General features: G+C 43.3%; 1 protein-coding gene across 2 annotated transcripts in view; it reads left to right on the top strand.

Moving 5' to 3' along the window:
• The first annotated feature begins 351 nt into the window (after positions 1–351).
• MAP3K1 (mitogen-activated protein kinase kinase kinase 1) overlaps positions 352–12,046 on the top strand; it is a 78,454-nt gene continuing 66,759 nt past the window's right edge. The window contains exon 1 of one of the 2 annotated variants that reach the window (XM_036900165.2): positions 352–1,565. In XM_036900165.2, coding sequence (XP_036756060.2) covers positions 658–1,565 — 908 coding nt within the window. In that variant the 5' untranslated portion in view covers positions 352–657. Of the gene's footprint in view, positions 1,566–2,080; positions 2,638–12,046 lie in introns of those variants that run through there. The other variant, XM_036900174.2, reaches the window with a different exon arrangement.

Below are 12,046 nucleotides of genomic sequence, written 5' to 3'. Positions count from 1 at the left end.
GCAAGGGTTCCAACGCCGCGTTAGGCAACTCGGCCACTGCGAGTGGGGCGGAGAGACCTGGTTGGTGGCCCGGCTCTGCCGGAAAGAAGGACGTGCCGCCAGAGGCATCGTCTTCGGAGAGGGCCAGAACCTGGCCGAGATAGACGTGATTGAGCACTTCCTGGCACAGCGTCGGTTCCTTCCCCAAACGTGTCCTGTGCGGTCCTGTACACCGCTGCCTTTCCCTAAGACAGTGGAGGGAAAAATAAAGAAGTACAGGGCCCCCGCCCCTCCGTGTCTCCTGGCTAGGGAGGCGTAGGGGCGAGAGAGGTACCCAGTTGCTGACTTCAGGCTGTGAATAGATACTGCAGGAAACTTTGAAGTTCTATTTGTAGCAAAAGTTGGGGAGGAGGGTGGCAAAAGAGGAAGAAAGCTTGTTTCAAAATTTTTTTATTTTTATTTTTTTCTTCCCCGGCCTTACGTCTACGGAACATTGGGTTTCTTTCGCTTTGCAGCAGGCGACAGCCAGGGAGCCACCTGCGCTCCCCGGGCGTTGTGGGGGTGGGGGCACGGCCGCACCCGGGTTCCCCGACGCCCACTGCAGAGGACAGTGCGAATGACGGACTGCAAACCCTATCGCCAGTGCTCCCTTCAACACACCACACATCTAAATTCTAAATGCAGCTCCGGTTGGGCGAGCTCCGGTCGAGCCTGGCCGAGATTGCGGCGGGGAGGAAGCGGCGCGCTGCAGCCGCCGAAGCTCCTCCTCTCGCCGGTGCAGCCCAGGACTACCTGGCGGCGCGGCGGGTGCAGCGCGCAGAGCCCGGGGCGTCCTCACGGCGGCCACGTCCGAGCTCTCCTCGCAGCCCCGCGCGCACGGCAGCGCGCACAACCCACTCCACCCGCGGCCCTGCGGCCCCCGCACCGGGACCGGGTGCGCCCGCCCGCCCGTCCAGGCCAGGCACCCGGCGGGCCGCGCTCCCGCAGTTGGCGCAGGCGGCTCTACGCTGGCGGCGCAGCGCCCGCCCGTCCGCCCGCCCCCTGCGCTCTCCCCGCCCCCTCCCTCCCTCGCAGGGGCCGAGCGAATGTAGCCCGCGAGAGAAAATGGCGGCGGCGGCGGGGAATCGCGCCTCGTCGTCGGGATTCCCGGGCACCGGGGCGGCGAGTCCCGAGGCGGGCGGCGGCGGAGGAGCCACCAAGGCGAGCAGTGCGCCCGCGGCGGCCGCAGGGCTGCTGCGGGAGGCGGGCAGCGGGGGCCGCGAGCGGGCCGACTGGCGGCGGCGGCAGCTGCGCAAAGTGCGGAGTGTGGAGCTGGACCAGCTGCCCGAGCCGCCGCTCTTCCTCGCCGCCTCTCCGCCGTCCTCCTCCACTTCCCCGTCTCCGGAGCCCGCGGACACGGCGGCGGGCGGGAGCAGCTTCCAGCCTGCGGCGGTGCCGCTGCCTCACGGAGCCGCGAGTCGCGGCGGCGCCCACCCTCTCGAGCTGGCGGCTGCACCGGACAGCGGCGCCCCGAGCCCCGCGGGAGCAGAGCCCGCGGAGAAGCGGACGCCCACTGCCGAGCCGCCTCCTGCAGCGGTCCCCGCAGGGTGAGCAGCGAGGCCGGGGGCGCGGCAGGGGCTTGGGGGGCGGGAGGGCGAGGCAATGAATGAAGCCCGATCGCTGTGCGCGGCGTCCCGGGGCTTCGCGTCATGCTGCGCGCCCCTCGCCGGCACCCGAGCCCCTGGGCATCCCCTTTGACCTCTCCGGCGTCGGGCAGCGCCCCAAACCTGGCCTGGGGGACGGGTCGGGGGCCTGGGGCGGAGACGTGCGGGAGAGTTTGTTATTGTTTGCAGACATGTGACAGGCATGCGAGCCGCCCTGTGGGGACCTATTGAGATAAGGTGCGGGGGCCCGGGTGGCATTGTGGGACTCGCGGACTAGGGGCTCTTCGAGGAGCCTGGGCGCGGGACGCTGCTCTCGGATCCGGGCTGGGGGGCGAGCCGCAGCCTGGCGCCGGCTCCCCCGGGCGAGCGTCCCGAGGATCGCCGGGGGCGAGGCTAGAGCCTGAAGGCGGGCGGTGGTCAAAAAGGGGCGGGCTGGGTGGGGAGCCCCAGCCCTCGCCGGTTGGGGGTGGGCGCTGTACGGAAGGCGGAGGAGAAAGTGGCGAGGTCCCAGCGGTCGTGACAGGCAGTTCCTCGCAGGTACCCGGAGCCGGGCCCAGACGCCGGCGGCCCGCCAGCAGCACGGCCGCAGGGGCTTCGAGTGGACGGCGCGCTAACGCCTGTCAAAGGGGTGTGGGCGGACGGGCTGCAAACTAGTGGGGCTTGCCATCTTTTAGGAAGTGGGGTTTTCTAACTGCGTCCCCCTGGAGCTGCAAGTGTTCTTGCGAATGCGTACTGCATCGCTAAGACTTGAGGGACTTCTGTTTGGAGTTTGAATTTGGCCTTTGAAGATTGCGTTTGGCGGAGTGGTGTAAGAGCCAGGACCGGATGTGTCAGCCATTCAGTTTCAAAGCGGTGGAGACTGCACCCCGCAGTCTCTCCCGCGTGGAGGGGACCCGGCGCGGGTGCGGTGCTTCCCTCTTGGTGCAGCTGCGCGGACCGCCTGCGGACTGCGGGATTCCACGGGCCGCAGTGCGGTGGGCTTCGGCCCCTAGTCCTGTGGTGCCTGTGCGTGACGGTATGTGGTAAGGTAGCTCAGAACAGCGGTTGGCCTGACCTCTTCTTAGGCAACTGGAAAATCTTTATGTTAAAAGGAATTCTTCTAAGGGTGACAGCCCGTAATCCTCGGGTTTTTTGTTTGTTTGTTTTTAATCTGACTAGTGTATGCAAGCACAGTCTTGATGGGTATTCTGAGTTGCTGGAAATGTTTTTGTGGTAGACCCCCGTTGTCCTGTAGTTCCCTGACCTTTATTCTGAGTATTTTAAAGATTGTGTCTTATGTTTGTTTCCTTTGTGAGATGAATTTGACAGTAGGAATCCTTAGTTTTGGTTAATCACTTAAAGTGATTTGGCACTTTTTAAAACCTGATTGTTTAAAGCCACGGCTCGTTTATTACTTGGAAGTGCCCCCCAACCCCCCCCCCCCCCAATAAATAATACGGTCACCACTGTGCTGTGGCAATGCTAGGAAGAATTTATGACTGTGGTAGTTTTCTGTGTGCACTTGTACATGTGGCTTAATCTTTTAAGAGTTCTCTTCCTCTACACTTTACTGCATCTGTGCATATTGTAGTAATACTCCATTAGAATAATGATCTGAAGGCAATTGTTAATACAGATGAGCTCCAAATAAAAATGTTAAACTGAAATTTAAGAAATTAGTATCTATTCTCATAAGCCCAACTCTTTGGATACAGAAAATAATTTAGCAAGTGTGTCAGCATTTTGGTCACTTATACTGAGCTATGAATACAGAAGAGCAACCACTATAAAAATAATGTATAGAAGTTGCTCCAGTGTTTCTCATACAAAATAAGAAGACTAAGGTGAAGGCAGAATTCAGGGACTGAATGCCTAACATTTGCATTTTATAACCTAGGACTTTTTCCTCTATTTATTTGTAGGGTGGATTATAATTGCACAGTATGTGAAGTAATGAACTCATCAGCATAATCATTTTTAAATGTATTTCATTACGCAGAATACTGTGTGTTTGCCTCACTGTCATACCTAAAGATTTCATTTATAGTAAAGTGTTGATTCCTTATCCTTTTGAAAAACGGTGATTTTTTTTTTCCGGTTTCCTTGTCAGTGGGGTTGAAATTAATTTGAATCTGTTGGTATAAATACTTTGCTCATAAGCAGTTCAATAAAATCTCACTTGAACTTCACGTTTTACTTTTTTTGACAATAGTAGTTACATTCATACAACTCAGGAGGAACACCTAACACTGAGATTTTGCAATATTTTTATGTCTTAGTGGTGGTATGGGTCTGGAGACATTTCTGTGTAAAGTACTTGGGTATTTTTTAAAAGAGAATTCTGTGATTTTTTTTATTTTAGAATTTCCTTCAGTTTTTGATCTTTGGATGTAGAAATTGAAAGTGTAGAAAAATACACTTGCAAAGTATAAATCATAAATAATAATCACTAAAAATAGAAGATTTTTAGTCTACCCCTCTTCTTCTTCAGAGTAATAACCAAAATCAGTGGAAGTTTTGTGCCTGTAAGTGGCGCCCAAGGGTTTAGAATTTTCCTTGTATTACAGAATTAGGGGCTTTTTCTTCCTATTTACTATCTTTGAAGAGCAATTACAGTGTTACTCTCCATTGAAAAGGCTGTTGTGAGTTTGGTAGATATAATTACTCCATCCTATTTTTGTAACTTAAAAAAACTTAACTATCAATTTGCTGGCCCCATGAAAGAACAAGATATGCTGTACTTCTTAATGTTCACTTTTGTTTAAAACTAAAGCCATTTCATAGGCTGCTTTTATATCCTGATATAGCCCCCAGCTTTCACTTCCTTTTAGAAGCTGGTAGGCTAAAAATATAATTTAGTGACTTTTTACTAGAGGAAGTTTAGGAGCATTATTACCTAAATATAAGTTAAAAAAAATTGTTTGTGATTTTATAAAACAATACAGGTAGTTATAAAAGATAGTTTTACCTGAACTTATAAGTTTTATAGTTATGAATTGCTTACAATTTTATTTTTAATCAGGTAAGAAAATTAATGCATTCTTTAAAGATTGACCTTATTAAATATAATTCTGAAAGAAATATCAGAGCTAGAATTGTTGCCAAGTTTTGTTTTCTTTTCATATCTGATTTTGGCAAGGGTGACTGGTTAACCAACATTCCTTAATATATGATTTCCAATACACTATAATAACTCCATTTTGTTACAAAAAACAGGAAGTAGCCCTGTTCATTGATATTCTTTTATATCTTCTGTCGCACATCAAGCATATGTTTTAGAAATGGCCACTAGCTTATTGACCTGAAGATTTCAAAATAGAGAAAGAAAGGAGTGTTCTTTGCTTTCAACATGAGTTAAAGAACCAGCAACTGCTTGCCTAGGCTGTCTGCTGATGAGTCCTTGACACTGGCTGTGAGCATTTCAAGAGAAATGGGGTGGCAAGGCAGTTCACAGGGAATGGAGTTCCCTGAGGAAAAATATGTGTGCATTCAGAAATGCTCTGAGTTGGAAAGCGTAACGTTTGCATTTTCTACCCAGTTTTCCTGGGCTGGGGGTATTCCTCTGTGAAAAAGGTATTAGAAAAACATGGCATGGAAAACCAATAGTCTCCAGAGGCTGCTTAACAGCTGCAGTGTATTGCACCTTTAACTTTGGAATGCTTTGCTCTTATCAAATATACTGTACGTTCCTTAGACTTGATTGTTTTCCTCAGTCCTGGCCTCTTTTTATATCCTAAGTCAAAAGTTAGAGCTATTTAAAAATGTAAATATAAGGAAATGTACAATATTAGGAATAAGACCAGTTTGTCTTAAGAAATACTTCAGAACATTTTTTAAATGAGAGAAATTATCAGGCACAGAATTAAAGTAAATGGTTCATTGCAAGGCAGTGGGATTAAGCTCATGCTCTTCTTTTTCAAGAAGAGAATTTTAGCTGTGGCTAAACATGTTTATTGAGCATATAGATATGTTTAGGTACCTTTTATATGTGTTTTGTGTGTCAGGCAAGTTGTATATATTATCTCATTTCATCATCATTGCAGCCTTATTCTGTTTTTCAGAGGTGGAAACTCATTTGTGATGCCAAAGCCCCATGATTACACAACTAGAAGACAGAGCTAGAATTCACACCCAAGTAGGCCTGGCGCTACAGTCCATTTCTTTCACCACTGTATGCTGCCACCATTTTCTTTTTCAAATTAATTGATGATTTTTAGGGAAGAAGTTGTTCTGCAGGAGTCAGACTGATGAGAACCTTATCCAGTGCCATTGCGAGTACACTTGTCACCTGACATGAATATAAGGCATTGCTCTCTGTAACCTGGCCTTGTACATATAATACAAGCAGACTGTACTTAGATCACCTCATTAGGTTAGGCAAGGAGAAAAACTGATTCATTTTGAGTGTTTCTTAAATGTCTCGATTTGTGCTGTATGAAATGAGTGAAAGGAAATAAAATAGCTGAAGTTAACGTCACTTATGGATCTTAATAATCACTCAAGGGAAGAAACTGTCCTAGTATAGCCGGACCCCTTTTGTTACTGTTTTAGATTTTATTCACCCATCATTTATGAACCTCTACAAGGTGATGGCCTGGGTGATAAAGAAAAAGATCAATGCACAGCCTCTGTTTCTGTTGGTAGATTGTAGTATAAACATGTTTCACAGTACCACTTTAGGTGCTATAAGAGAGATGGGAAAACAGAGGCTGTTTTACCAGATTAAAAATTAGTGTTGGGAATCTCATCCACAACATTCCACACTGTATTCTGTGTGCACACTGTGTGAATAAAGTGGGACCTCTCTAACTTTCTGAGAAACTAATTGGTCTTCTGGGTTACTAGTTAAGGGTAGTAGCTTTGTTCTACTTTCTGCTAATACATTTAGTTTGATTGTTTTTGCTCTTTTTCTTCGGTCTCCTTCCCTTTTCTTGGGATAGATATATTCTGTAGTTTTTCCATTTCCACAGTAATGGAAAAAGGAATCTAGATATATGTTATTTCTGCCTACACTCTTAAGAGGTGTAGGTAAATAAACTACATTCATTTGTAAATGGCCAATAACTGATCAAAGGCTCTACTGAGACTTGGGTGAGGGTAGAACAGACAGAATGACAGAAGCCCTGGGACCATGCTAAGGATCTTTTAATATTAATGTTCAAGAGGATGATGGTGGGACAAACTGACAAACTGTTTCTGCCTACACTCTTAAGAGGAATATACACAGGACTGCAAGTTCAGACGTGATTTTTTTTTTCTTTGTTGAAAGAAAATTAAAATGGGTGTATGGGAGCAAGAAACTCAGTATCTGCCAACACTGGTTTTAGAATTCAGTCTTTATTATTAGTAACATCAACTCTGCTAGTTAAGAAAACAACACTGGGAAAAGTAAAATATGCTCTAGGGTGTAAGATAATCAAGGAGATATCTTTGTCTTCATTTACTCTATAGCATATTCTAGTTGGTTTAGGTATGTTTGGTATGAAAGGGGGTTTTGTATTGTTAGTGACTGAGTCCTTTGGAATACCAGTCTGGTTAGTTTGGTTTAATAGATCAAGGTATTGCAGCAAGTCAAAAACTGTTAAAGTTTTTAAGACCCACCAAGCATATATTTCTGGAACTATTGTCTGTTACCTGGGAATTGTTAATGAGATCATTGGACCTTTTGAAGGCTGAAGGATGTCCCTGGGCTTATACACAGTGCTATAGTTAGTGTCTTAGCTGAATTTGTCATATGTAAGCATAATGATGATGTGTATGTGGAGTAAGAGGGTAGATACTGGGCAGTAGGTGGAGGCTTCACTCATTCCTTTTCTTTATTGCCTAAAAAATCATTTAACTGATATATTATCAGATGATCTTCAAACTGGTCTTACAGCATTCTGAATACTAAGTATCAGTTGTGAACAGACAAGGAGCTCTGTCCTATTCGTTATACCTTCCAGCACCTACACTAGCGTCTGGCACCCACGACTATTAGGTGCCCATGAGTGTTAGGATGAGTTCATTTCCCCAAAGTAGTTATTTTAAAATTTGTATATTGGGAGATTATAATAATTTACTGTAATGTGATTTTAGTCATGGTCTAGCTAAAGGCAGGTTTTGGCTGCAAGAATTGTTTGCAGTGAATTTTGTGCATTACTTGATATTTAGTAACAGTAGTTGGTATTTAGCAAGCAGTGGTTGACAGTACTGACCAATTTTATATAATGTAGAACTTAAAATAGTTTAATAACTAAGTGTAGTTACAAAGTAAATGTAACCATGCTCAAACTATCACATTTGAGAAAAGTGAGTTTCTTGTATTTAGTATCTAGTTATTTGATGGGCTGACAGGTAAGCCTTCCTGAGTTTCTTCTTTCCCTTGGCAGTTCTTCCTTGATGTCCCACCATCATCCTCTTGAACATTAATATTAAAAGATCCTTAGCATGGTCCTAGGGCTTCTGTCATTCTGTCTGTTCTACCCTCACCCAAGTCTCAGTAGAGCCTTTGATCAGTTATTGGCCATTTACAAATGAATGCAGTTTATTTACCTAGCCATGACCTCTCCTGAAGTTCAGACCTAAACCTAACTGTCTTCATGATACATCCATACTCAAATATCTAAAAGGAAATTCAGGATTTTCCCTACATCTTGCCTACTAATACACTCCCTGCTTCTGAAATGGCAGAACCAGAATCTAGGGAGTTACCGTTGACAGCTCCTCATGTTCAGTCCATCCTCAGAGACTGGTGGTTTGGCCTGTTGTCACACCCCTAGGCTTGGCTTCCATTGTCACTCCATTAGACTAAATAGCCGCCTCCTAACTTGTTCCTTATATCCTGCTCACTCTCTTCTAATCTGTTCTCCATATTATGTGGTCAGAGTGAGCATGTTAAAATGTAAATCTGATTGTAACAGTACCTTTCTAGAAAAATAAGTAAAATAAAAAAATTTTCAAATGCTTTCCAATTGGATAAAGACAGAAAATCTTTAATATGCCCTACCTCATCCCTGTCTGGTCCGGCCTCTGCCTGGCTCTCCAGGACCATCTCAGGTCTCGTTTGCCCTGTTTTCCACAGGATTGCTCTCTTTCATTTCCTCAGACTCAACACACTGCCTCCTGCCTTAGGGCCTCTGCATGTACTACACGTCCCTCTGCCAGGAACTTTCTACAGTCCCAAGTTAACTCCTTGTTCGGTTTAGCTCACCGATGCTTCCGCAGAGAAGCCTTCCTTTCGTGATCACTGAGACTGGCTTTGTAGCACAGAGCTTCTACTGTAGAAGTTGTGATTTTACATTTATTATCACATTCAGTGAATGGCTGCCTTCCCCCAGAAGACTGGAAGACCTCAGTGGGCAGACCCTGTGACTGGGTAGGACCCGGCACCTAGCAAAATGCCTGGCACAGAGAGGAGACATTTGGTAAATACTTGTTGAATAAATGGATGAAAGTAATAATGGCTTGGCAGGTTCAACCTAGAGGATCATCTCTTCTTCCCTTTTTGCCAGATGTGGTCTAAGACCCAGCTGAGACGTGGTTAAATGGCAAAAGCTTAAATGATTGGTGTTTCCAAATTGTCAGTTTGTCGTAGATTCATTGGGAGGTATCTGGACTATTAGCAATGAAGTAGGACAGCTTAATGTGGTATAGAGGAAGTAGCTGTTCAGAAGTCCCCCTTTATCCATGGTTTCACTTTCTGCAGTTTCAGTTACCTGCGGTCAACCACAGTCTAGAAGCAAAGGATACTCCTCTGACACATGGTCAGAAGGTCAGCAGTAGCCTAAAGCTACATCACGATGCCTGTGTCATTCACCTCATCACTTAGGCATCTTATAATCTTATATCAACACGAGAAGAATGAGTACAGTACCTAACTTTTATTACAGTATATTGTTAAAAATTTTCTATTTTATCATTATTGTTAATCTCTTACTATGTAATTTGTATGTTAAAGTTTACCTTAGGTATGTAGGAAAAAAGTATACGTAGGGTTCAGTACTATCAGTGGTTTCAGGCATCCACTGGGGGTCTTGGAACGTAACCCCCTGTAGATAAGGGGAGACTACTGCATGATAATTTGCTATATGTAAGAAGAGTTTGCTATCTGTATGTAAGACTTCTGAACTTACTGGGGAGTTGAGAATGTATGTATGGATGTACAAATACTTATATATGAATAAATATACACATAAAGTGTGTTACACATTAATAAAATGATTCCTTTCTTCAAGTTCTCAGAATGTTATCTAAACTTGAGATACCACTTTTAGGATTCTTGTACCAATAACCCTACTTTATCCAAAATAAATTAATTCGTTATTGATAAGTCAACTTAGGATAAATAGAAGTTCATATTTGCATTAAAGAAAAGATTTGCTAGGTAGGTACTATATGAGATTTCAGGAGCCAAAGAACCCATGTAACAGAAAACATTTTAAAGTTTACTGGTGTAACTAAACCCTGCAGCCTCTCTCATCTAGAACATGGTTTAGCACTAAAAAGTAAGGGAAAAAGGCTTTGAGCCGCCAAAGAGCCTGTAACAAAATATGTGCTTTGAGTTTTTATGTTACACATAGAAGAGTTCCAAGGGCATTCGCTCAGGATTCACTGACACTTATTGAAGATATTATTCTTGCAGTCATGTCCATTTGGTGTCCCACATGTAGCAATTATAGGCAGCTAATAAGAAGGACAGTGTGAGCAAGAGACAGATTCCCTGAAGGCAGCAGGATAGGCAGAGACCTGACGGCCAGAGAGGAGAGAGGGAGAGAGAAGAGGACAGTTCAGCACTGCAATTGGGGGCCACCTGGTGTTAGAACGTTCAATTCCACAAACCTGGAGATCCTCTAAGCTTATACATTTATTAAATCACAGCACTTGTCAGCATTTCTTTTTGGGCATCAGCTTCCTTATTTGTAAAATAAGTGATCAGGTTATATGTGATTTTTTTTTTAATCATGGCAACTGTGGCTCACTATTACAAGGTTTTGTGTTTCTCTCTGAACTAAAGTTAGGAAGCTTGTAACATATTAAGGAAGATTTCCATTTAAAATAGTTGTAGAAAGTACTTTTATCCTTACAGTGGTAAACATCTAAATTACCTGGAAGGGGTAGTCCTGTAGCCTGGATGATACTGAATAAATGAAGTGCTCTTTAGAATGATAAAAAATTGGATGCTGCTCATTAGAAACATCTTGTGGGTTTTCTCTGTGGGGAAACTCTTTTTGCTTTGTTGGCCTCAGTCATTTTATACCCTGCATTTTCTTTTAAAGACTTAATAATTAATCACCACCACCACTACCAATATATATTGACCTTTTTCCTAGTTAGACTGTGAGGAGTTAGGCAGTAAACTCCAGCTTTCTTATTGACTAAGTTATTTAATTACTGCAAGGTTTTGGTTAATAAGTTAGCTGCTTGCAAAAGCACTCTTAATATCTATGTGCTTTACGATGATAAGTGTTTTGGAAAAGACATTTCATATTTCTTTTTTTCTTTTCTCCTTCAAAATAATTAATTGGCTCTGTTATTTATTTTTTGAATTTCTGTTGGTATTCTTAAATTCTTCTTGGGTAATCATAATCATAGTCTTTTCATTGAACCTTAGATTTTTAAAAAGATATAACAGATTAATGTAGATATAATATTCCTGAAAAAGTTTTAGTGTCTTAACCTAAGTTTATTTTTAATTTTATAAATATATTTCAGTTATTCTGGTATAGTGGCACCTCCATCCTGTTACACAAGGTCCTTATGATATTGTCGAGATTCAGAATTTACAGAATTAAACTTCATTAATAAAATGAACAATCCTTTTGAAAGTAACTTTTAAAAAATTTATCATTTAACAAAAAAGATTACACTATGTAGACTGCTGTACAACTTACTTTTTCATAACAGTATTTTGTTCTCATTTGAATGAAGAACATAGAGCTACCTTTTAATGACTTCATAATATTCTACCACATGGATGTCTCAGTAACCAGTTTTCCTATTTTTTGACATTTATATTGCTAGCTTTTTGGTGGCTATATTAAGCTCTAGTGACCACCATGGAAATGCATTTTTATATATTTGTGCATTTCTATAAAATATTTAGAAATGGAATTGCTGAGTCAAAGTACATACTTAAAAATCTCATCATGTGGCCAAATTGTGCTATAAAACACTGTGCCAGTTCAGTTTGCTTCGCTTCACAGTATAGGAGAATACCCATTGTCACAACTCTTGTCAACATAGCGTATCACCAGTCTTTCATTTTTGGCAATCAGGTGAATGAAAGGTGGTTTCTTGTTTTGCTTTGCATTTCTTAGCTTTTTAGTATTGTTGTACAACTAGTCATGTTTATTGACAATTTCATACTTTTGTGTATTTTCTTTCACACACAGTACAGAATTGTTCATTTTTTCCTGTTGATTTGTAAATGTCCTTTGTATATTAGAATACTAGCTTTGACATTT

This window comes from Manis pentadactyla, chromosome 2 (genome assembly GCF_030020395.1).
Source record: "Manis pentadactyla isolate mManPen7 chromosome 2, mManPen7.hap1, whole genome shotgun sequence".
Taxonomy (NCBI): Eukaryota; Metazoa; Chordata; class Mammalia; order Pholidota; family Manidae; genus Manis; species Manis pentadactyla.
Note: the sequence above shows the minus strand (reverse complement) of the source record. Positions and strands in the feature narration are given on the sequence as shown.